Below are 20,924 nucleotides of genomic sequence, written 5' to 3' on the forward strand. Positions count from 1 at the left end.
CAGCATTAAATGCACCCAGGGCTGGCAAGGCATGTTCTAAAGGAGGATGTGGGGATGAGGGGGACCCTCCAGAGGGGTCTTGGTCCACTGCTGTACGGCAGGTCCTGCTCGTGTCCCCTGGCTGCTGGCTGGCCCTGGGGCTTGTTGTGGTACGCAGCCTGCAGGACAGGATGGGGGGAAGGATGCCCAGGGGTGGCAGCGGGTGAGAGGTGGTTGGTGTTGTGCTTATGACAGGAGAGACAAAAGGAGGTGCTGGATTTAGAAGAGGGAAACAGTGCTGGGTGTGCTGGGGTGGATTGGGTGAGTGTAAGGGGAGAGAATGGGGAGTGGGTTGAGAAGATAAAATGATGTAAAGTCAGAGCCACTGTTGGAGAGACCCACTGGGACTGGGACAGTGGGGCAGTGGGGACTTGAGTCTTGGGGTGTGAGCACTGCCAGAGGTCTCTGGTGAGGCTGCAGCAGTGATGGGGAGCTGGGCAGGGCTGGTGTGTGTAGGTCCAGGCTGTGCCCATGGGTGGGTGTCCACCGGAGCCCCTGGGCTTGGGCACAGCATCTCTGCCCAGGTGGGCAGGGACAGGCACGTTTCCTCTGCAGTACAGGTCAATGGGCACTGGTGGGTGGCGGATGGGTCACCTCATCCTGTCCTGGGTGCAGGGGAGGGGTGAGCACCTCATGGCCACACTGCAGGGATGCTGGATGCTCAGATGTGCCCCTTAGCTATGAGACATGGGGAAATGGAGATGCTGGCAGTTGTACACCATAGCAATAACTTCAGGGGCTGAGCCCATGTTAAATGATCATTCTCTGCATGCTCTTCCTGTACGAAAGTGGACTTTGCTCTCTCGGCATTGCAGGGTGTGCTGGGGCAGGCAGGGAGCTCCATGGCCTGGGCTGGGCTGCTGGGCTGCTTGCTCGCTTATGTCCTCCATTGCATGCTTCAGAGTGAGCAGGGAGAGGAGAGGTGGTGAACCAGGGCTGGGATGGGCAAGGCCTGACCGCCGCAGCACTGGTGACCCAGCCTGCAGCCCCTTCCTGGGCTGTGCAATGGGACCGGCTGCTCAGGGCAGCAGAGCAGGGCGCTGGGTGCCCTGCAGAGCTCCACAGCCCCGGGCAGACACCACCTGCTGCAGGGCACAGCACCCACTGGAGCCCCTGGCAGCAAAGTGAGCGACTGGTCCCTTCTGCCTGCCAACACTGAGTTGTATCAATTGCTGACCCCAATAAACCCGGTCTGATGGACTTCTGCTTGGTGCTTGTTACTGGACGGGCAGGAGGGACAGCATGGGGCTGTTCTGGTGACCACGTCCCCAGCATGGGCTGGGTCTCAGTGGGAATTTGGGGCTGCAGCTCCTCCTCACCCCAGTGCAGGACCAGTAACCCCTGGTGCCAGTGCAGCAGGGACAGTGCTGGGGTCCCCCAGACACCCTTGATGGCTTGTTTCCTCTCAAACCCCTTTACGTTGAGCTGGGGTTCAGGGGCTGGAGGAGGTAGCCGTGGCACGGTGCAGAGTGCAGCCACAATTCAGAAGGAGTAGCTGCGATGAGGAACTTTGCTGCTAACTGGCACATTGGCATCACGGTCCGGTTTGGGCTCCTGTTACTATGGCGACTGCAGGAATTAAAAGATGGGTATAGATTTTTTATAACTTGTGCATTTCACTGCTGCTTTTCCTGGCGTGTGCCAGACGCTGAGAAGAACTTGTGGTCGTATTTGTAAGTGCTTGGGACAACAACTGAGAGAAGCCTTTAAAAATAGCTCAGGTTCTGTTTAAGCACCCAGTTTGGATCTGCAGAAGATCTCTGCCTCCAGTGTGTGCAGCTCTGCTTGGAACAGTGTTGAGACAAAACAGGTTATAGCAGCCCTCTTCCAGCTCGTGCTGCTGATGCTCACAGAGCCCAGCTGCTGGTTCTTCCCCAGGGCACACAGGGAGCTCCATGGGGATTGCGAGTCCATCATTCCCAGCCCCAGCCCAGCACATCTCCAGGCTCTGCTACAGAGTAGGGTTGGACTTGGTGCCCCTTCTCTGTGCCTGGGCAGGGCATGTCCAGCTGTGGGCATCCCTCAGCTGTGGAGCTCCAGCAATCCAGTTCTCCCAGACTAAACAAGGGCACAAGGCTTCGTGCTTGGCATCTCCTTCCTGTGAAAACCAGCCTGTGCCAAAAGGGACACAGATATCCCAGGGCAGCTGGGCAGAGGCTGTGGTTTGCTGCATAAGCTCAGGCTGTGTGGGAAGTGCAGCCCTTGGCCGGGGCTGGGAGGAGAACACAGATCTTTGGCCATAGGACTGAATTGCAGGAGGAGTTCTGTGCAGCAGCAGTAGTGGTGGATGCTCTGCTGCGTCCAGCAGTGGGGCTGCAGCAGGAGAAGCTCTGCCCAGGCTTGGTGACATGGCTCAGACAAGGGCAGGCTGCGGGAAAGTGTCCAGAGCCCAGGGGATGGTGCCTGATGTGAAGGGTAAGGGAAGGGGCTGCCTGACTGGGAGAAATGAAGATGGAAGGAGCAGGGAGAGTCTGTGGCTGCCGTGGGGATTGATGCTGTTTCCAGGTCTCGTACAGAGACGGATGGGCCAAACCAGCAGCAGCAGAGCTTCAGGCTGAATGTGGTTGTCAAGCATGAGCATGCTGAGAGCAGAAGTGCTGTTGTGCAGCTGGGCAGCCTCCGGCTCTGGGGAGGTTTTGGGCCAGGTTGGACAGTCCAACAGCATGCAGGAGAGGAGGCTCCGTGTTGGATCTGTCCTCGCCGGGTCCAGGGGGAATCACAGGGGGGTGTGCGCATCCCTGTTCCTGCTGAGGGGTTTGGGAGGTCGAGCAGAAGCTGAGGTTTGTGTCTGCTTCTCCAGTCCCAAAGCTGAAGTCCTTGGCTCTCACATGTGGTGTCACAGAGGCAGGGGAGGGAAATCTGTTTGCACAGTGGCTGTGGGGCTCCCAGGACCCCGTGGTGCCTTGTCCTTGGGCTGTGCAGTGCGGTGTGGCTGCTGTTACCTGCCAGGTTACTGTTGGTTTGTGCTGGTGCTTGTGGAGGACCAAGCAGGTCTCTGATGCTCCTGGGGCAGATGTGGGGCCGGGTAGGGGCTTTGGGGTCAGGGTGTTGGTGACCTGCTGTCCCCTCCGGCACAGAGAGCCATCCGGGTGCGCAGCCACTCCATGGAGACGATGGTGGGCAGCCAGAAGAAGCACCATGGCAGCGGCATCCCAGGCAGCCTCAGCGGTGGCATCGCACACAACAGCGGCGAGGTGACCAAGACCACCTTCTCGGTGAGTGTGGGTGCTGTCCCCCCGTCCCGCTGTCCCTCTGTCCGTCCCTCCCGGCCTGGCAGGGCACCGCACGTGCTGACAGCATCTGGCTGTCCCAGCATGGGCAGTGAGTGTAAGGGCGAGGAGGTCGCTGATCACAGCGTGATTTTAGCGATGCTCTGGTCAAATTGGGCTTGTTTCGTGGGAGAACTGAAGGGGAACTTCCTGGGGCTTTCAGCCCAACACACAAAGGAGATTCTGGTGTTACATGTTCTCTAGATGAGAACTGCAGGCACCATAATTCCCCATAGGATGTTCAGTTGTCTCGGCCCATAGGAAGGGGTTTTGCTCTCCAACCTGGCCTGCTCTGTGCTTTCAGCCCCCAGTTCCAGCAGCTGCAGTCAAGAACCAGTCCAGGAGCCCCATCAAGCGCCGCTCAGGGCTGTTCCCTCGCCTGCACACGGGGTCTGAGAGCCAGGCAGAGATCAGGACAAGGTGGTGAGTGTGACATCTCCCATCACTAAGGACAGAAACCCCTACTGCATCTGAAACACCAGAGAAGCTGTTGGTGAGTGCTGGGAGCCTCGCCTGGGGCGCAGCCTCCCCTTCCAGCACAAGGCAACGACGAGAGCTGCTTTTGCCGTGTTCGAGGAATTGTGTCTTGGATCCCTTCCCTCTGATTTAAATCCCGGTGGTGGTACCCGGCGAGCATCTGTCACTCCTTCAGTTTAGCGTTTGGTGTTAGGAAGTATAATTTGACCATCCTTTTTAAGTCTCTTGTGTAACTCATGCAACCTGTCTCTCTGTGCCCTCAGTGACAGTGTTTCTGGCACCCAGAAGACACCAGATTTGGGACATTCTTCCCAAGAGATGAAGTCTGAGACCTCGTCCAACCCCAGCTCCCCTGAAATATGCCCCAACAAGGACAGGTGAGGCGGGGGGAGCTGCAGTCCAGCAGACCATTGGGGGCTCTGTCAAACAAAAACCTCTCAGTTTTTACTATAAATAAGTTTGAAATTCAGGGAGGGGAAAAACCAGATTCTGGTGATTCACGAGCACAGCTCCTTTATGGGCTGGAAACAGCTGAAAAGAGCAAAGAGCAGCATTTGACAGGGGCTGCTAAATCCTCACAGCAGGGATTGAGCAGGGAGCTCAGCCTGACCCTGGGGTGTCTGCTGGTGGCTCCCACCAACTGCTTTACCCCGTGCTTTTGGAAGTGGCTGCTTACAGAAGCCCCCCATTCGTTCACCCCTATGGAGCTGCTCTGCTCCAGGGTGCACAGGAGGGGCTGTCCCCACTGTCATAGCCAGAGGACACAGCTTCCCCCCATGCCCTTCATTTCGTTTTGCCTCTCCCCAGGCCGTTTATCAAGCTGAAAGAGAACGGGAGGACGAACATCTCCCGCTCCTCCTCGAGCACCAGCAGCTTCAGCAGCACAGCAGGGGAGAGCGAGACCCTGGAGGAGTACGACAGTGTGGTAGGCACCGAACCCACTGCGGCGTGTTCAGGATTGGGACCTGCAGCTCCACATGGCCCTGAGCTTCCTGCCTGCAGACCCCTGGGTGGCCTCTGTGTTCAGGAAGTGCCTCTACCCCACTAGCATCAAGGGGTTTAACCCTGTTCCCATGTTCAGGGAGGAGGAGAGCTGGGTGGGAAACCCCATGAGCCCTGGTGTGCCCTGGACAGTGCTCAGCACACGGGGCAGGAGGGTGCTCTCCACGGGCGGGGGGTGATGGGCTCAGTGGCAGGGATGCAGCCGTGGTCTCTCCGGTGCAGGGGAGCCAGCCCTCCACAGCATCACCGTTCAAGCAGGACGTGTTCGTGTATGGTGCCTCACCCGGCAGCGAGAGCCCCAGCGCGGCGGCTGCGGCCACCCCCGTCATCATGAGCAGGAGCCCCACAGGTGGGTCATGGGCAGCACCGGCACTGCCTTCACTCCCAGAGCCCCTGGAAGCTCCAGAGATGGGGTTTGCAGCTCCGGGATGGGGTCTGTGGCTCTGGGATGGAGAATCCCTTCCCAGGCTTGCCTGAGCTGCAGGCTGCTGTTGAAGGTGATGGGGTGAAGCAGTGGACACGCTCCCCCTGGCAGGATGGACACCCCATATGGGATGCAGCACAAGCCCTTGCTCATCCCTAAACCCTGATTCTGATGGGCTGTTCTGGAGAGGTGGCTCCATGTGCTTTATTCTGCATTTCCATGGGAATTTGTTTCCCTTCTAAATGAGAGCACTGAGGTGGCTTTTGCTGTGGCTTTGTTTCCTCCCTTCTCCCTGACGGGCATGTGCAGTAGTCGTGGAAACTCACTGTCTCCAAGGACCCAGCCATGACTCACTCCTTATTTAATAAACAAGCAGCTTCCCCTGGTCCTGGCTCCATCACTCCACTGCCAACCAGCCACCAGCTCCATCCATCCCAGCCGGACCATGTGCAACAGGGTAGAGCTGGCACAAATGGCCCTTCGCAGGTGCATCCTGTGTTCATGGGCTGGGGGTGCCAGCAGCGCTCACCCCTTCCCTCAGATCCCCACAGACAGAGCGCTGCCGAGCCACCACCACCCGAATGGAATGGTGTTAGGAACATCAGAGCTGTTTGTGAAACAGCCAGGGAGGAACATTCCCACCCTGAGCAGCTCTAATTGGAACAGCACGGGGAAAGCCAGGCTGCAGAGCACGGTCTGTCTGGCTTTTTTGTGTCTCAGCACCCCACAGGTCCTCCTCCTTATTCATTAGTGATTTTCTGAACTATTAAACCAGCCCCTTCTAATGTTTAAAGTGTTTATTTTGTATTTTTCCTGCCAAGAACATGAAAATCCACCCATACATTATATGGATCAGTCATTTCTCATAGCCTTTTCACTGGCATTTCCAGTAGAAAGACTGTGAAATGTAATTAAGCCTCAATTTGTTCCATCAAAAACATTTAATGTACAGGTTTTGCCAAACATTCAGCCAAAACAGGCTCAATATTGGTAGCAGTGGCGGTGGTTTATTGAAGCTCCTGGCTGGCAGGTGTCAGTCAGCACTGTGCTTCCACAGGTATTCCTGTTCACAGCCATGGTTTTTCCTCTTTGCTTTCCCCCTCCCGCCAGCAGATATAAAGAACAGGAACTCTCCCCGCTCAAACCTCAAGTTTCGCTTTGACAAGCTCAGCCACAGCAGCTCCAGCTCGGTAGGTGCCAGTGGCTCCATTGGGATGGGGTGCAGCATGGCCGCACCCTGCCATGTCCCCTTATGTGGGGCAGAGCCTGTGCAGGGCCGGGGTGAGGGTGGGGAAGGGGTTTCATGAGTTCTCAACCCTTCCTTTGCAACTCATCTCCTGTTCTGTTCTTTCATCAGAGCCACTAGCAGGAGGAGTCGTGACCCTGCACAAGGTGAGTGTCCAGAACACACTGCTGTGCAGAGGGACCCATCTGTGGCAGGGGTGTGTGTAGCTAACACTGGCTAACTGCACTGCATATGGTTAAATATGTGACCAAGAATGATCTTAAAGCATTCCAAATGCTCTTGGAAGAGAAGAGGAGGGCAGCACTGAGTAAGAATAACTAGAGGCTGGTGACAGACAGGTCTGTGACTGCCAGTACCACGGGGTAGGAGGACAGGGTTTGCTGCTCCCCGCTCTGCGCAGGAGGATGGGGTTTGCTGCTCCCCGCTCTGTTCAGGAGGATGGGGTTTGCTGTGTTCCGCTCTGTGCAGGAGGATGGGGTTTGCTGCTCCCTGCTCTGTGCAGGAGGATGGGGTTTGCTGCTCCCCGCTCTGCGCAGGAGGATGGGGTTTGCTGCTCCCCGCTCTGCGCAGGAGGATGGGGTTTGCTGTGCACCGCTCTGTGCTCCAACACTTTTATCCTCTTTTATTCTCTTTGCAGAGAATTTCTGTTTCACCAAGGGAAAACTCCACCATCCTGTGGGAAGTGCGGGTGCTGAGCCTCTGTGCCGGGATCTGCCCCGGCAGGACCCAGCCACCTTCCCACCAGGTGAACCCCCACCATGGACGCAGCAGCTCCCCAGGCCCCCGGGCTCCCCCTCAGCTCACGACCCACACCACAACTGCTGGGCAGATGCAGCCCCTTGCTCCATATGTGCTCAGTGTCCGGCACAAGGGGAGCACGTGTGAACCGGTCCTGCGCTGAGCTGGTGACCGAGGCCATTGTGTCCTCTCTTGCCAGCTCCAGAGATGGTTTATACGTCCTCCCTGCTTTCCTCCTGCCTGAAACTGAGCACGGGCACAGGAAAAGGTTAACCAAAGCTAAAGCTGTAGTATATTTAAATACCAGCACTGGTACTCAGAGTGAATCCACCCTGCTTTACCCTATAGGTTGGGTCGCATAAAATTCCAGTGATTTGAATGGCATTAGGTTGCTCCCCCCCTTGCAGAATCTGTCCTGCTGCTTCTGAACGTGCTTTTCTTTATTTTAAAAGATGAGGATTATGGATTCTGCAAGGTGACTTCCCTGGAATGCCCTTTTCCAAAAAATACCTCTCAACATGCCAAGAAATCCTTTTGCTCTTTTATGGAACTTTGTCCAAAGTTTACTGAGGTCTGTCCATGAATTTCCCATTGCTCATAGATTTCCCTTACCAGGTTTCTGAAAGAAACACTGCAGAGATGCTCCCTGCCCTTTACCACTGTCCATGACCTTTGCAAACCCCTCCATGTAATAAGGTTCTCAATCTCAAGTGAAAGCAATTCTTTGAGTTCATGATTCCTCATGAACACAGAACTTTGGGTGCCAAAGTTACCTGTACACGGCTGGAGCTCCCAGAGGCACACGAGTATCCACAGCCACATTTAGGAGGTGCCTGCAGAGCTATACCCTAGAAGCAGCCCCAGGCCACCACTATGGCTGCTCCCCGGAGGATGCAGCTCTCTGGGGGAAGTGCTTGTAGAAGCAAACCATCACCTCCCTCCTCCCCATCACCTCTCTTCTCCCCATCACCTCCCTTCTCCCCATCACCTCCCCTGGGCCAGAGCAAAGCCAAACTGAGCCGGCTCTGCTCCCTGGGACTATCTGATAACTTTACTGGTAGGTTCTTATCGGTGCTCCCACTTGTGCACGTCATTTATCCATTTGGAAAGGAAAGACTGCAGAGGAACCAGATTAAAGGAGGAAAGGACTTAGTGGGAAGGCAGAGAACCGTTTCAGAGGCACTAAGTGGGCTGTGTAGGACTCGCAAATACCAATAACCACCAGTGGGGACACTCTCCTGCTTTCAGGAGAGAAGCACAGTGTGCTTAGCCTGGTCCCTAGCTCGCTCTAGATGTCTCAGGTTCCACATACTTTGCTGTTCAGCACTTCTGTCTGACGATGCTTTGGTAGCACTTTCAAACCCGTCCCCAGTTCTTCCTCTTAGAAGCTTTTGGTCTGGTTTTCTCACGCCGCACAGTGAAACACTGACTGGTGCAATGACTTGCTTTGAGGGTCTGTTTTGGATTTGTTTTTTGCCTTGAGAAGTTGCTTGATTCTGTAGACGTCGTCATTCGCCTGGGTGTTGATCTCCATGAGATCTTTCAGCAGAAGATGCAGTGGCTACTGTCAGCTGGGATTTCATTTTTGGTTTTGCTTGGGTTTTTTTACTTGAAACTGTGACTTTCCTTGTTGATCTGTAGAACTGTTCTAACGGGATTACAGGCAGCAGCACAGTGTGAAGCTTCAGGGAGAGAGATGCAGTGCCTGGGGCTTGTCCTTGCCTTGGCAGTGGGGCCAGGAGCTGAGGTCTGGCACTGGCTTTGCCAGTGGCTCCTGTATGATCTGGGATGCTTTCAACAGCATCCTCACTGTGGCAGCACAAACCCACTGCAGCATCCTTACAGCCCCTGGGCCATGCAGCTCGTGTCTTGGCTGGGCTGTAGCGTGGTTTCTGCCTGTGCTCCCTGCAGCCACGTGTGCGTGGTGTCCACCTTTCAGCCCATGGTGGTGCTGGGACTGACCAGTGGTTGTGTTAAACCTCGGAGGCATTTGCGCTTCCCGCAGTGGGTGAAGGTGTTCCTGTATATATATTGCAAAACGTTTTGTGCTTATCACATATATACATATATAAAAGGGATTTTATATATATATATATAATATATATATAAAAAGAGAGGATCCTTAACTGACACTAACAGTATTGGCCAGTGCATTTTCCTTTCCGATCCCCACTGTTATACACAGAACTTCTATAGGACTCGAAAGTGACTTTGCACAGGGAGCAGAAGGGGCTCTGGAATGCAGCTGGGGGTAACCAGGAGAGCCCCCAGCTGTCTTGGGGGTCTCTTCTGTTGTGGGGAGCTGCTCCCTTCCTTGCTGGGGTTTCAGTGCCCCTGTTCCTGCTGCACCCTGCCTGTACAAGGCCTGGACCAGTCCATGAGTGTGGTGAGAGGCAGAGGCAGGCTGGGTCCAGGTCCATCTGCAGTGCTGGTGCTGCAGGCAGGCAGAACCTGGCTCCCCACCACCAGCATCTCCTGTGTGAGCCCAGGGACTGGTTGGAGCTGCTGCTTCATTCAGGAAAGCTCTTGGCACGTACTTGCACCCTCTTGACACCCCACAGAGCCAAGCACAGGGTTACACCCCAGCACAACATGAAAGTGCTTTTTTTCTGAGCAAAAAGAGGGGATCTGAAGCACAAACTGTTTCTTTACAGAGCTTTGAGGGTCTTTAGGAGCGGCAGGGGAAGGGGCTGCTGGCACGGATGCGCTTGTTGACCAGGGCTGAGCTGTCTGCCTGTCTCTGGCTTGGCTGCAGGTGGTGCTGAGCACCGATAGCTGCTCTAAACCAGCAGCAGGTCAGAGCTCAGCATCTGCAGGTCACACCTCGTGCTCATGCTGCTTTGCTGCTGGCTGGAGCTGGCCGGGTCCGTCATTCCTCGTCCCAGAGCATGCTTGCATTATGTTTTAACGAATGTAGCACTGCGTGTATCCTGCAAAGGGAAATGCTGGATTTATAGCGTTAGAATGTGAAGAGAGTTTACAGAGTGAAAATATATCTTGAAGAAATGTATCTGACAGAGTTTATTTTTTATGTAGAGAGGCGGTGCTTTGTAGTTCCTGGTGGCCTATGTCTGTTGTAAATAATGTACATTTAATTTATTGCTATGGTAGCAGATTGTATTTGTTATGTATAAAACTGAAGGTTCACAAATGTATATTTTGTTGCTTAAATGTGTCTTTGCAAAATTCACAATAAATAACATATTTTGTGTGCTACGCTGTGTACGTCCATAAAGCAACAGCATTAAATGAGCTCCTTGAGGCTGTCCCCCTGGCATGGGCTGAGGCTGACCTGGGTGAGCTCCCATGAAATCTCAGCTGCAGCAGAAGAGTGTCTCCATGCAGCACGCTGTGAACTGGAACATCTCCCAGTGCTGCCACTGAATCAACAGGGCAGGACCCAGCTTCTTTATGAATGCTGGCACAGGCTGCCCACACAGGTGGAGGAAGCACCATCCCAGTATATGTTCAAGGCCAGGCTGGATGTGGTTCTGATCAACCTTGTCTAGTTGAAGATATTCCTGCTCATTGCAGGGGGTTGGACTGGATGAGCTTTGATGGTCCCTTCCAGCCCAGACTGTCTATCATCCTATGATGGTTTCCCAGTGCAATCCTGGCTCTCAGTCCACAAGATCTCCCATTCTGTGCACAGCCATGGGACATGACCCAGCTGGATGCTGGGCTGTCACCTCAGTTACTCAGGTAGGTCACAGGCTAATGCTGCACAAGTAGCATTCTTGTAACTCACTTTTCCTGTCCCCTGCTGTTCTGTGCTTTGTTCTCAACTCATTTTATGTGACAGTAACAGAGGTAATAACTTCTCCATAACTCTCATTGCAATAGGAGGTTCCACAGTGTAAGAAATCCATTTAAATCCATTGTTTCTGTATGAAAAAGCTGATGTGGGCCAGGAGCTGTGGGTGAAGCTGGTGTGTGGGTACGGTTTGTCCCTGCAGCCCTGTGCGCCGTCCTGGCTGCCTGTTCTGTGCCATGGACTCTGCCATGGATGGCTGCACCTGGGTAGCACCAGGATGTGGCTGCACCAGGACGGGTCCAGGCTCCCCTTGCTGCAGCAGCTGCACATCTTGGGCTGTTTGACCTCGGGTTCTTCCCTGTGAGGGTGCTGAGGCACTGGCACAGGGTGCCCAGAGAAGCTGTGGCTGCCCCATCCCTGGCAGTGTTCAAGGCCAGGTTGGACAGGGTTTAGTGGAAGGTGCCCTTGCCTGTGGCAGGGGGTTGGAGCTGGTATGAGCTTTAAGGTCCTTTCCAGCCCAGCCCAGTCTGGGATTCTAATTTTATTGGTTGGTGAAATAAATCTATGCATTCATTCATTCAGCACACATGCTATCAAATAACTCTGCAGTTAATGCAGACAGGGAGTGAGAACAGGCTGCTGCACCTGCTGATAGATTGAACAGAGTGTGGTGGTTCAACCACCCACCCAAATGAAGGCTTCAGAGGATTTGGGGGATAGCAATTGTGCCAAATTGTTCACTTTTATAGCTGAGATGGACCAAACCCTTACACAATGTGCTTGAGAGCACTCAGCTGCTGGGAGTCTCACCCATCAGGTACAATACAAACCTAGATTCTGCAGGTCCTTTCCAGGAGGTTGCTGGGCTCAGTCTGGCTTTGGTTTGGGGTTGTGTTTTCTGGCCACTTTAGCTGAAGAGCCCTCTTCAGTCAAGCCCTGGACCGTTTGACGCTCACTGTGATTTATTCCAGCAGTAGCTGTGATTATGAGCTGCTGTGTACACAATTTTGCAGCTCAGCTTTATTCCATGTAATTTTGAAGTTGAGATGCTCCAATCAGGATCCTCATTTTCCAGGCTCTGTCTATAGGCAGATACATGATGAGTGGCACTTTGAAACTGCTGCTTTTCTCCTTATGAACTACAAGAGGATCCAATCAAGCATGAATCCAGACATGAGAGGAAAACATAAATAATCATTACAGCATTTGTCTCCGGAGGTTTATTACTGAATTAAGGTACTTTCTTTGGACATGCAACTGTCTATAGACTTGAGTAATTTTCCTACCTGGAGGTTATCTTTCTTTCTTGGTGCTTTACAAGGCATTAGTGGCTTGCTTGGAGTTTCTCATTCATCCTGCTCCAGCTTTCCATAGCACTAAGACCACATCACCCAGCTTGCATTTGGGAAGGGATTGTGTATGTGCACAAGCTGGAGCTGAGAGAAGTGGTTTTGCTTGGAGGGCTGGAATCATGGAAAGACAACTGGGGGATTTTAATGCCCAAGCAACTTCTCTGCTTCTTGCAGGTGTGTGCTCACTGCCATGGACCCCTGATCACAGAAGAGCATAGCTTGAGTGTTGAGTTGCAGGTGCTTCTGCAGATATGAAGCAGGCTTTGGTGCTGCAAGGGTAGCACAAACCCTACTTAAATCCTTACAGGGACACTTCAGTGTGTCACAGATGCAACAGAGCAGCCCTTGCTGATTACTGCAAGTCCATAACCAAACATAAGTGTGAACTGTGGCATCCAACCCCAGTTAAGAGGTTAAGGCTGTTGGGAATCATCTTCAGAGCTTATCAGATCTGGCAGAAGAGTCTGGTACATCCATTAGGGAATCTGATAAGATCTTTTCTGTCTCTAATGAAAGTCTATACATACCAGATAATCGTGCACCCGCTGGAAAACCTCCTGTTGTAATTTGTCAAGTGAATTTTCTAACTGCTGTAGGAAAGCAGAATGAAGTCAGAAGGGTTTGGGTTTGTGCTGGAAGGTGACTTTAAAGAGCAGCCCCCTGCAGTGGGCAGGGATGTCTTTCAGTGCATCAGTGTGCTCAAACCCCATCCAACCTGGCTTTGAACACTGCCAGGGATGGGGCATCCGGGCCTCTGCCAGGTCCCAGCCCAGCCCCAAACCTGGTGGGTGCCTTTGTGCAGCTTAAGAAGCAATCAAAGCAGCTGCTGATGCAGAGCAGGTTTGATCTTAACATTTACATTTGGAACCAGGGACAAGAAATCCAATCTAGGGGTTTGTTTTAATGTCAGTGAACTCGATAAACTCTGAAAAGCTGTTCCCAGTGAGGGTGTGCAGCAGGTGTCTGTACTTATGTGGGATGTACTGGTGGGTGAGGTGTGCATCCCACAGCACGGGCTGCAGCTTGGGGCAGTCAGAGGGAACCAAAAATCACTTCAAACCTTTCCCTGGGGAAAGAGTTGGGCTGACAGAGAGGAGAAAAGCAGCCACCCCTGTTCACATTATTTACTTATGGTCCCGTTAATTCATTTAACTAGAAGGTTTGGTATTTGTAGCCAGGTTTACACCTCACTTTGTTGTCATCCTAGGGGCTGTTTCTGTCACCTGTTAGGTTCATCCCAGAACCTGTGTGGATTCCTGGCGAACACAAAGTGGAGCTGATGTGCTCCATAAAATTAGAAGGTTTTGGCACTTGTGGGTGTCCGAGGCTCGGCTCAAGGCGAGGTCTGCCTCTGCACCGGCTGATCTCAGGGCTGACTCCTCCACTTCGGGGGAGAAGTTTACAGCTGGATTCCTTGGAGCTCCTGAAGCTGAGGTTCCCTCTTCTGCCCACGAGGTGGCGCTGGAAGCGCAGGAATGGCAGCGTAACCCAGTGCTTGCTCCCAAAGTGGGGCTTCAGCTGCGGGCATCCTGTCGGGGGTTTATTCGCACCTTAAGGAAAACGAACTTTCCTCCTCAGTGAAGGGCCCTGTGCAGCCTCTGCAGAGCGTGGATTTACAAGGTGACTTGTACTGACTTGGGAGGAGGGGATTCTTGAGCTGGTCCCATCCCAAGCTCAGTTCTGTGGAATGTGGGGGTTTTCCATCCTGTACCCGCAGAGCTTTTGAACAAACTTCAAAGGCCAGTGGGAATCTGTACAGAGCATATGGAGTTGTGTGAGCTCCACAGGTGAATTAGTCTCTAATGTGGGTTGTCACAGCCCTGAAAATTCAGGATAAGCAGAGACAGAGTCTGTGCCCATCAATACCTGCTGGTGTGTTTGCACAAGCAACAGTTGAGTGGTTATTTGATGTCTCTGGCCGTGTATCAACTGTCCTATTTAAACAGTGATTTTCCCATGTATTGCACAGGGCCCCTTCTGCAGACATTGGAAATGCCAATACAGTGAGTTTAAGGAATGAAAGGGAAGGAGATAAAGAATAGATTTCTCATTACATAGTGGAATGATGAGGGTACATTGGCAATTACACTGAGCTGCAGGATTCTTCAGCTTTAATCACTGCCGTGAGGTTTTCCCTGCTGTGACACTGCACCATCACTGCTCCTAAGCAGGGCAGTTCTTGAGTGTTTGGAGCCGAGAAGAAGCAGTTGTTATGCCATTCACATCACTTCATTGGTTTAACAGGTATGGCTCCATTCCTAGAAATGGCGTGTCCATTTTTGCTGCCTCGGCTGCTTCAGGAAGCCACCAGGATACAGGGATGTACGGAGAGGTGTGACATGGGGCAGCGGAGGGGGCTTGGGAGTTGTGTGTTTGTGGATATTTCTCAGTGCTTTCCACTGGTGTTGACAGCCTGAGGACAAACGGCCTGGAAGGACAAGTGCCTATGGCCCAGCAAGCCCTTGGCAGATGGTCTCTTACCCAGATTTCCAGGGAAGCTCCCATTGGTTTGGAAATATCACTTTCAGCCGCTGCTTCCAGCTGAGTAACTGTGAGGTCTTCTCTGCAGCTGCCTCATTTCCTGCACTAGTTCTGACCAAACCCAGTACTTCCAGGGACCTCCCCACTGTATCCCTGCTGTCACCATGGAGATGATGCTCCTGATGCATTTCCCTCCCTGCAGAAGGGACATTCCTGTTCTCCTGCCTGTGGTGTTTGCACAAGCACTTTCAGCACTTGATCCATGCTGTCAAAGTGCCTTAAATGGTGCTGCTGTCACACCCCTTAGCATGTGCTATCTGAAACAATGTATTTGGACTACCTCTAAGAGCTTTAGAGCTTATTTTGGAAGGCAGGAGAAGCTGTTTGTTCAGATGTCTTCTCTCTCATCTCAATTCGCTACTCAAGTGGGTGAGGATGGGAGACAGCAAAGAAGCAAAGCTATAAAAAGAACGGGAGGAATGAGGAGGGGAAATTAAGAACACTTGTCAGGAGACTCAAACTCGCACACTCCAGCTTATCTTCTGGTGCTGGGTGGTGCTTTGCCTGTGTCCCTGCTGATGATCACTGACTGCATGGGCTGGAGTGGGCACTGTATTCCTGGCACATGGTGAGGGTTCTCTGACCTAACGCCTGGTTCACTGGTGCAAGCAGCTTCTCATTTTGGGTTTCCTGAAGGAAACCTGCCAACAGCTCAGGAATGCTGCCTGGGACGTGGAAGGAAACGCAGAGCTTTTGCTGTGGGTGTTGTGTAGGACTTCTGGTGGGAAAGCGAACAGTGACACGTATGCGGATGGCACTGTTGCGATGTCAGGTGTCTGCAGAAGAGGCGCAGCACCAGTATCCCCTCCTGGCTCTTCGGCTCTGGGCACAGGGGCCAAGCGTTCATGCCCCTCTCTGCTGCCGGGCGGCCGAGGGCGGGCATGGCATTTTTTGGAATCTGTGTTGGAAAATGCCAGTCCCTGTTTGTGCTAACAGGGAAGGAGCTGCTGTTTGAGCTGCTGTTTGAGCTGCTGTTTGAGCTGCTGGCTGTGTTTAAGTGTCCTCTGTGCTAACTCTGTTAAACAGAGCGCACTGCTGGCCCTGGCTGTGTGGCCAATTGCTATTTCCTCCTTACTGTGCAAGTCCTTAATATGAAGGCTCATTCTGTAACTGCCCATCCAGTTAATGTGCAGGACCCGGATCCAGCTTGCCATAAGCCAGGATAAAGGCTCTTTCCAGCTGGTCTAACCTGTGTGGACAGTAGGAGGGATGCAGGGGGGATGGATGTGATGTGCCTCATTCAAAAACAGGCCCTGGTGTCTCGGTGTTGTGAGGGCTCAGGCTGGATCGGGCCTGGATCCATCACACAGGAGCCACAGAGTGGCAGCAGCTCCTCGGCAGAGGAGCACCCAGCCTGCTGCTGTGCTTGGGACTCAGCCCGGCGCATGCAGGAGCACGGGATCGTGCACGAAACACGGGCATGAATCAGGTGCAGGAGCTCGGAGCGCACGTGTTTGACTGGAATGGGAAAGGCTGTGTGATGCTGGAGGTGCTGCGAGACCTCAGATCCCACCCGGTGGGAGCAGCTTCTCAGAAAGGGAATGGTTGTGATTCAGGGCAAGTTCCCAGGGAGCTGGAGCCAGCGGCTGCGCTCTCCTAACGGTGCCCAAGTTTCCTTTGCGGCCTCACCAAATGCTGTAATTTGTGGGAATTTTTGTGCAAATTTAGACACTAAGGAGTCTGGTTTGAAATCCCTCCAGTGTGGGCTTGTTCCCAGTGTTACACACAGGGATGCTTCGGTGCTTGCCAGCAGAGTGCTGCTGGAGGGGTGCCTGTGTCCCCTTGCCCCACATGGCTGTGAGCATCAGAACCCTCCACCTCTGGCCAGCTTCTGCTGGGGGGATGCAGGAGCTCAGGCCAGGTCCAAGGAGGACTCTGGTTGTGTCCCGGAGGGTCAGCTCCCTGCAGAGGGACCATATGGGCTCCTGGACCCATCCTAAGCTACAGCAACCCGCTGGTATGGGGCTTTCACTTCGGAGCCTTCTCCCTTACATTTGTCTTTGCCTGCCAATTAACTGAGCAGAAGCCCTGAATTTCCATGATGTTTCTGGCTCTATTTCCTATGTCCAATAGGAGAGGAAGGTTTGGAAAGAGAACTAATAGATCTGTCTTTCTGTGCACGCATGGTACAGAGACCTGCGAGACAAATTGTGCAGCTCTGTGAAGTGCTGAGCAGTGTGATAAATTGTGCTGCTGCTTTGTGCTCTGCCCACTAATCCATCTCGCCTTTGATTGCTCCCCATGTTATACCCCCCTCATGCAGTTTCCATCAGCCTCATTCGGTGAAGGACCCCCACACCTTGTGAGTTGCTACAGAAATTGCTTCCTTTAACCTTCCAGTGCCATTTCCCCTTTGTTACCTGAAGTCAGAAGCTGGCTGCAATTTTCAGTATAGAACTGGCTGATTTGGGATGCTCCAATCATGTCTCTAGTTGTCTTGTTTCTCTGACAAGGATGGCATTGCTTCTCTGTGCTCTGCTGTGCTGTCTGAAACCGGGGTGGAGGGGGCGAGCTTGGGCTGCATTTGGTGTGCTCTGTTCTCCCTCTGCTTTGCTTGAGGTCTTCCTGGTGGGTTTTTTTACCAACCAAATTAAATGCGTTGGGAGTAAACCACAGTTGTTCATAATGGCTGCGTAAAGACACGGTGGTGCACTGCTAACATCAGTGGGGATGTTAGAACGGATGCCAGTGTGCACAGCACTGGCTCTAAAGAGCTCTTCTGGAGGTGGGGCTGGTGCTGAAGAAACCACCACTTTTACTGACAAGAATTAATCTGTCACGGTTTGTTTGCATGGATTTTGCAAAGTAAAACCCAGCTTGTTTTCCATTTCTGCACCGTGAGATGTGCATTGATTTTTCTTCACTCCTGATTGTTCACATTACTGGATTGCTTTTAAATAGTTGACAGAGATCATTCATTTTCCTGCCCAACATATTTTACAGTGCCTTTCCTGCTCTGTGTGTGTGTATGGGGGGGTTCCACAGTTATACATCACACTGGTCATGTTCTGCAAGCTGCAGTCTGTGTAGAAACTGTTCCTCTTTGGGGCCCTTGGTCCTTTCTTTCATTTTCCCCAGCAGCTTCAGCATCTTTGTTTCAGGTTCCTGACTTGGAACTTGGAGGTGAGGCTCAAAAACTCCTCTGAGACAAGGGTTAGGCATAAATGACTGTGGATAAGCCTGTAGAGTTAGTGATGGAAGTACTGAGTGATCATCTGTGGTGTTATCATCGGAGTGTCAAGCAAGGGATGATGTGCTCCTGGAGAGTGTGAAGCATCCCTTCAACCCCATAGACACAAGGAATGAGGAAACCTGTGGGCATTGTTTCAGTGCAGAATCCACCAGGCTTTGAAACGCTGCCCTAGCCCAGGCAAACACCAGCGCCTGCTCTCCCTCCACACCAGCAGCTATTGAAGGTACCTGCCTTGAGATGCAGTGTCCTGCTCAAAACCAGACTCGTCTGAGGCACAGATGCAAGCCATTCCAGGGCTGCAGTAAAGGAGCAGATACCCGGTCTTGGTTTTGTTTGAAGATTAGTGTCAGAAAAACCCCAGCTGTCCATCAGCAAAGGCTGAATGTAACCTCAGTGGCAGTGCTGGTTTGAACATACTCACATATTGAATAGATATGTTACTTAATTTCTACATTTTACCCCTAGGGAGTGGAAGACTGTGATCTTTCATGTTTGCAGACAGTGATATTAAAGCCCAGGCCTCCTAAATAAGCTTGTCCTGCATGGAGTTTATGTCTATTGCAGCAGGAACTGCACACACTGCACAAAGCTGTTGCCCAGAAAGGTTAAAAACATCTTGTCTGTTCAGCAGGACCATGACTGAGCTAGAAATAGTTCAGATGCCGGGGGCAGGAGATGGTAGGGGAATAGCAAAAACCACCGAGTTAATTCAAAACCGACCAAGAACTTCTATTTCATTATATTGTCTGCTTCTTTTATTGGGTTTTTCTGGTCACTTTTTTATTTATCTTTTGCTTTGAGTGTAGAACAGCAAACTTTGTGGAAAAGAATATCCTGTAGCTTTTTACACTGGAAAAATAATGGGGCCTTTTAGGCTCATGTTAAGTATTATCAATATGAAGGTATCATTACTACTACCAGCAGTAGATGTGATGGTAAGAATATAGCATGGGTGAACAATGCCTCTTGTTGCTGCTCTGAGGAAAACCCATGTGATGTGAGCAGCAGGTCTGTGCCCAGGCTCTGCAGCGCTCACATGCTCAATATGTGCAGATCTGCAGCACAGGCAACCTGGAAAATCAGCGTTGGCATTTCCTGGGTCTGATTGATGCCTCAGGTGTAGCTCTAGGCAAAGAGGTCTGTTAAAATGGGACTGAAATGTGGATTCCTCAGCTTCCAGGGTGCTTGGAGTGGCAGAACAAAACTCATCAGGGAGCTTGTTATGAATGTGGGATGAGGATGGTGCTGATGAAGGCTCACAGGACTGCGGGGGAGGGTTCTGCTGCTTGGCGTTTGTAGGCATTTGTGTAACAAGTCTTCCCCAGAGACAGTACTTTGGAGACCGTGTTCCTCCGCTCTGCCTTTATCAGGTCTCCTCCTGTCAGTCCAAATGAAGTATCTAGATCTGTCTTGCAACACATCTTCACTAGAGGAATATGGATTAAGTTTATGAATAGTCCCACATGCTCTGCATGTTGTTGCTTTGGTTTTAGGGCATTTGCCAGTGGACAAATTGAATTTAGTTCAACACCACCATACTAGAAAGCACTTAAATAAAATTAATGGCTAATGCAGCATTCCTGAAGGGCGGTGGTGTGACTGTGCCATGTTTCATCCTGTCAGTGCCTGCCTGGTGCATGCTGCCTGCCTTCAGGGGATGTGAGCTGCCCTGGACACAGAGCCATGGAAATGTCACTACCCTACAGCACCCGGTGCTGTGCTGTGCTCCCCTCCCCTGGTGCAGACATCACCCCAAGGGGCTCTCTGTGCTTTCTCTGCCTGGTAAAGGCCTGGATGAAGTAATCCTATGGGAAAGGGAATAAAAGGAGTTGCTTGATCTCTCACACAGTTTTTGTTAGAGAGCCAAACACCCAGGTTTGATCCCAGCAAGCAGCCCATGTCCTCTGCCCCCCCACATTCAGGCTGCATGATCAAGGAGGCCCTTTTTCCTCCTTTAACCTCATTATGGGGTGAAGGATGTGCAGCAAGGAAAACTGCTTTCTGCTGAAGCAATTAAGGGGGAATTAAATATTCACAAGGTCCAAATGATTGGGGCATCCTGATTGCAGATCAAAACCAGCCTGCTCTGGAGATGCAGAGAAAATTCCCTCTTCACGTGGTGCTGCAGCATGACTAAGGCTGAGGTTGCCTGTAGCTACCCATGATAACTAAATGGCATTCACTTTTCCTGTTTGCTCTGCTTTCCTCTTTCCCATGATTGCTGGATTCACAGGGCTGTGCCCATGGGCACTGAGGAGATCTGGGACTTGTTTTCAGTTGTTCATTGCATTGGTATTTGTGAGAGGCAGGTACCAGCAGTGAAGAGCTGTGCGGGGCTGCAGTTGCTGTTACTGGAGCTGCTGAGCCCCGACTGGGACCAAGTGGAAATGTCTTTTGGAAGCAGATTTCCACTTGAATTCTATTGCTTTATCTGTAGCACGGTGTCTGCAGTGCTGCCTGCATTGCCCCTCGCTGATGGACAGTGATGATGCCTAAGTCAGATTTCACAACTGAGAGAAAATTAACTCTTCAGAAGAACTCATTTCCCCTGTTATTGATGTTCTGTTGGTGGCTGTGCACTAATGTTCCCTCCAGAGAAACAAAGAGCACTGACAACAATCACTGAACTTCTGTTCACATCTGAATATCTAGATAAAAGATGGCATTTCTGCATGCAAGAGGCATTATTGGTGATAGGAAACGGTTATCTGTTCTCCCCTTTGAATTACAGGGTACTTGTTAGGTTTTCCTTTTTTTCTGGCCCACTTCCCAAAGCACGATTTGGCAGATGCTGCTTGCTCATGCTTCGCTCTCCCATATCTCCTTCTGCAGAAGCATTAAAGCATTTAACTTTCACTGATTCCCATTACTCTGAACTAGAACTAACAC

The 20,924-nt window shown here is 52.0% G+C and overlaps 1 protein-coding gene across 3 annotated transcripts in view; it reads left to right on the plus strand.

Moving 5' to 3' along the window:
- Window positions 1-10,411, plus strand: part of RAP1GAP2 (RAP1 GTPase activating protein 2) — a 29,058-nt gene extending 18,647 nt beyond the window's left edge. For 2 of the 3 annotated variants that reach the window (XM_034068928.1, XM_034068926.1), the window contains 8 exons: window positions 3,117-3,254; window positions 3,613-3,731; window positions 4,049-4,162; window positions 4,593-4,710; window positions 5,010-5,136; window positions 6,322-6,401; window positions 6,569-6,603; window positions 7,095-10,411. In XM_034068928.1, coding sequence (XP_033924819.1) covers window positions 3,117-3,254; window positions 3,613-3,731; window positions 4,049-4,162; window positions 4,593-4,710; window positions 5,010-5,136; window positions 6,322-6,401; window positions 6,569-6,577 — 705 coding nt within the window. In that variant the 3' untranslated portion in view covers window positions 6,578-6,603; window positions 7,095-10,411. The remainder of the gene's footprint in view (window positions 1-3,116; window positions 3,255-3,612; window positions 3,732-4,048; window positions 4,163-4,592; window positions 4,711-5,009; window positions 5,137-6,321; window positions 6,402-6,568; window positions 6,604-7,094) is intronic. The other variant, XM_034068927.1, reaches the window with a different exon arrangement.
- Window positions 10,412-20,924: the final 10,513 nt, after the last annotated feature.

Source organism: Melopsittacus undulatus, chromosome 13 (genome assembly GCF_012275295.1).
Source record: "Melopsittacus undulatus isolate bMelUnd1 chromosome 13, bMelUnd1.mat.Z, whole genome shotgun sequence".
Lineage (NCBI taxonomy): Eukaryota > Metazoa > Chordata > Aves > Psittaciformes > Psittaculidae > Melopsittacus > Melopsittacus undulatus.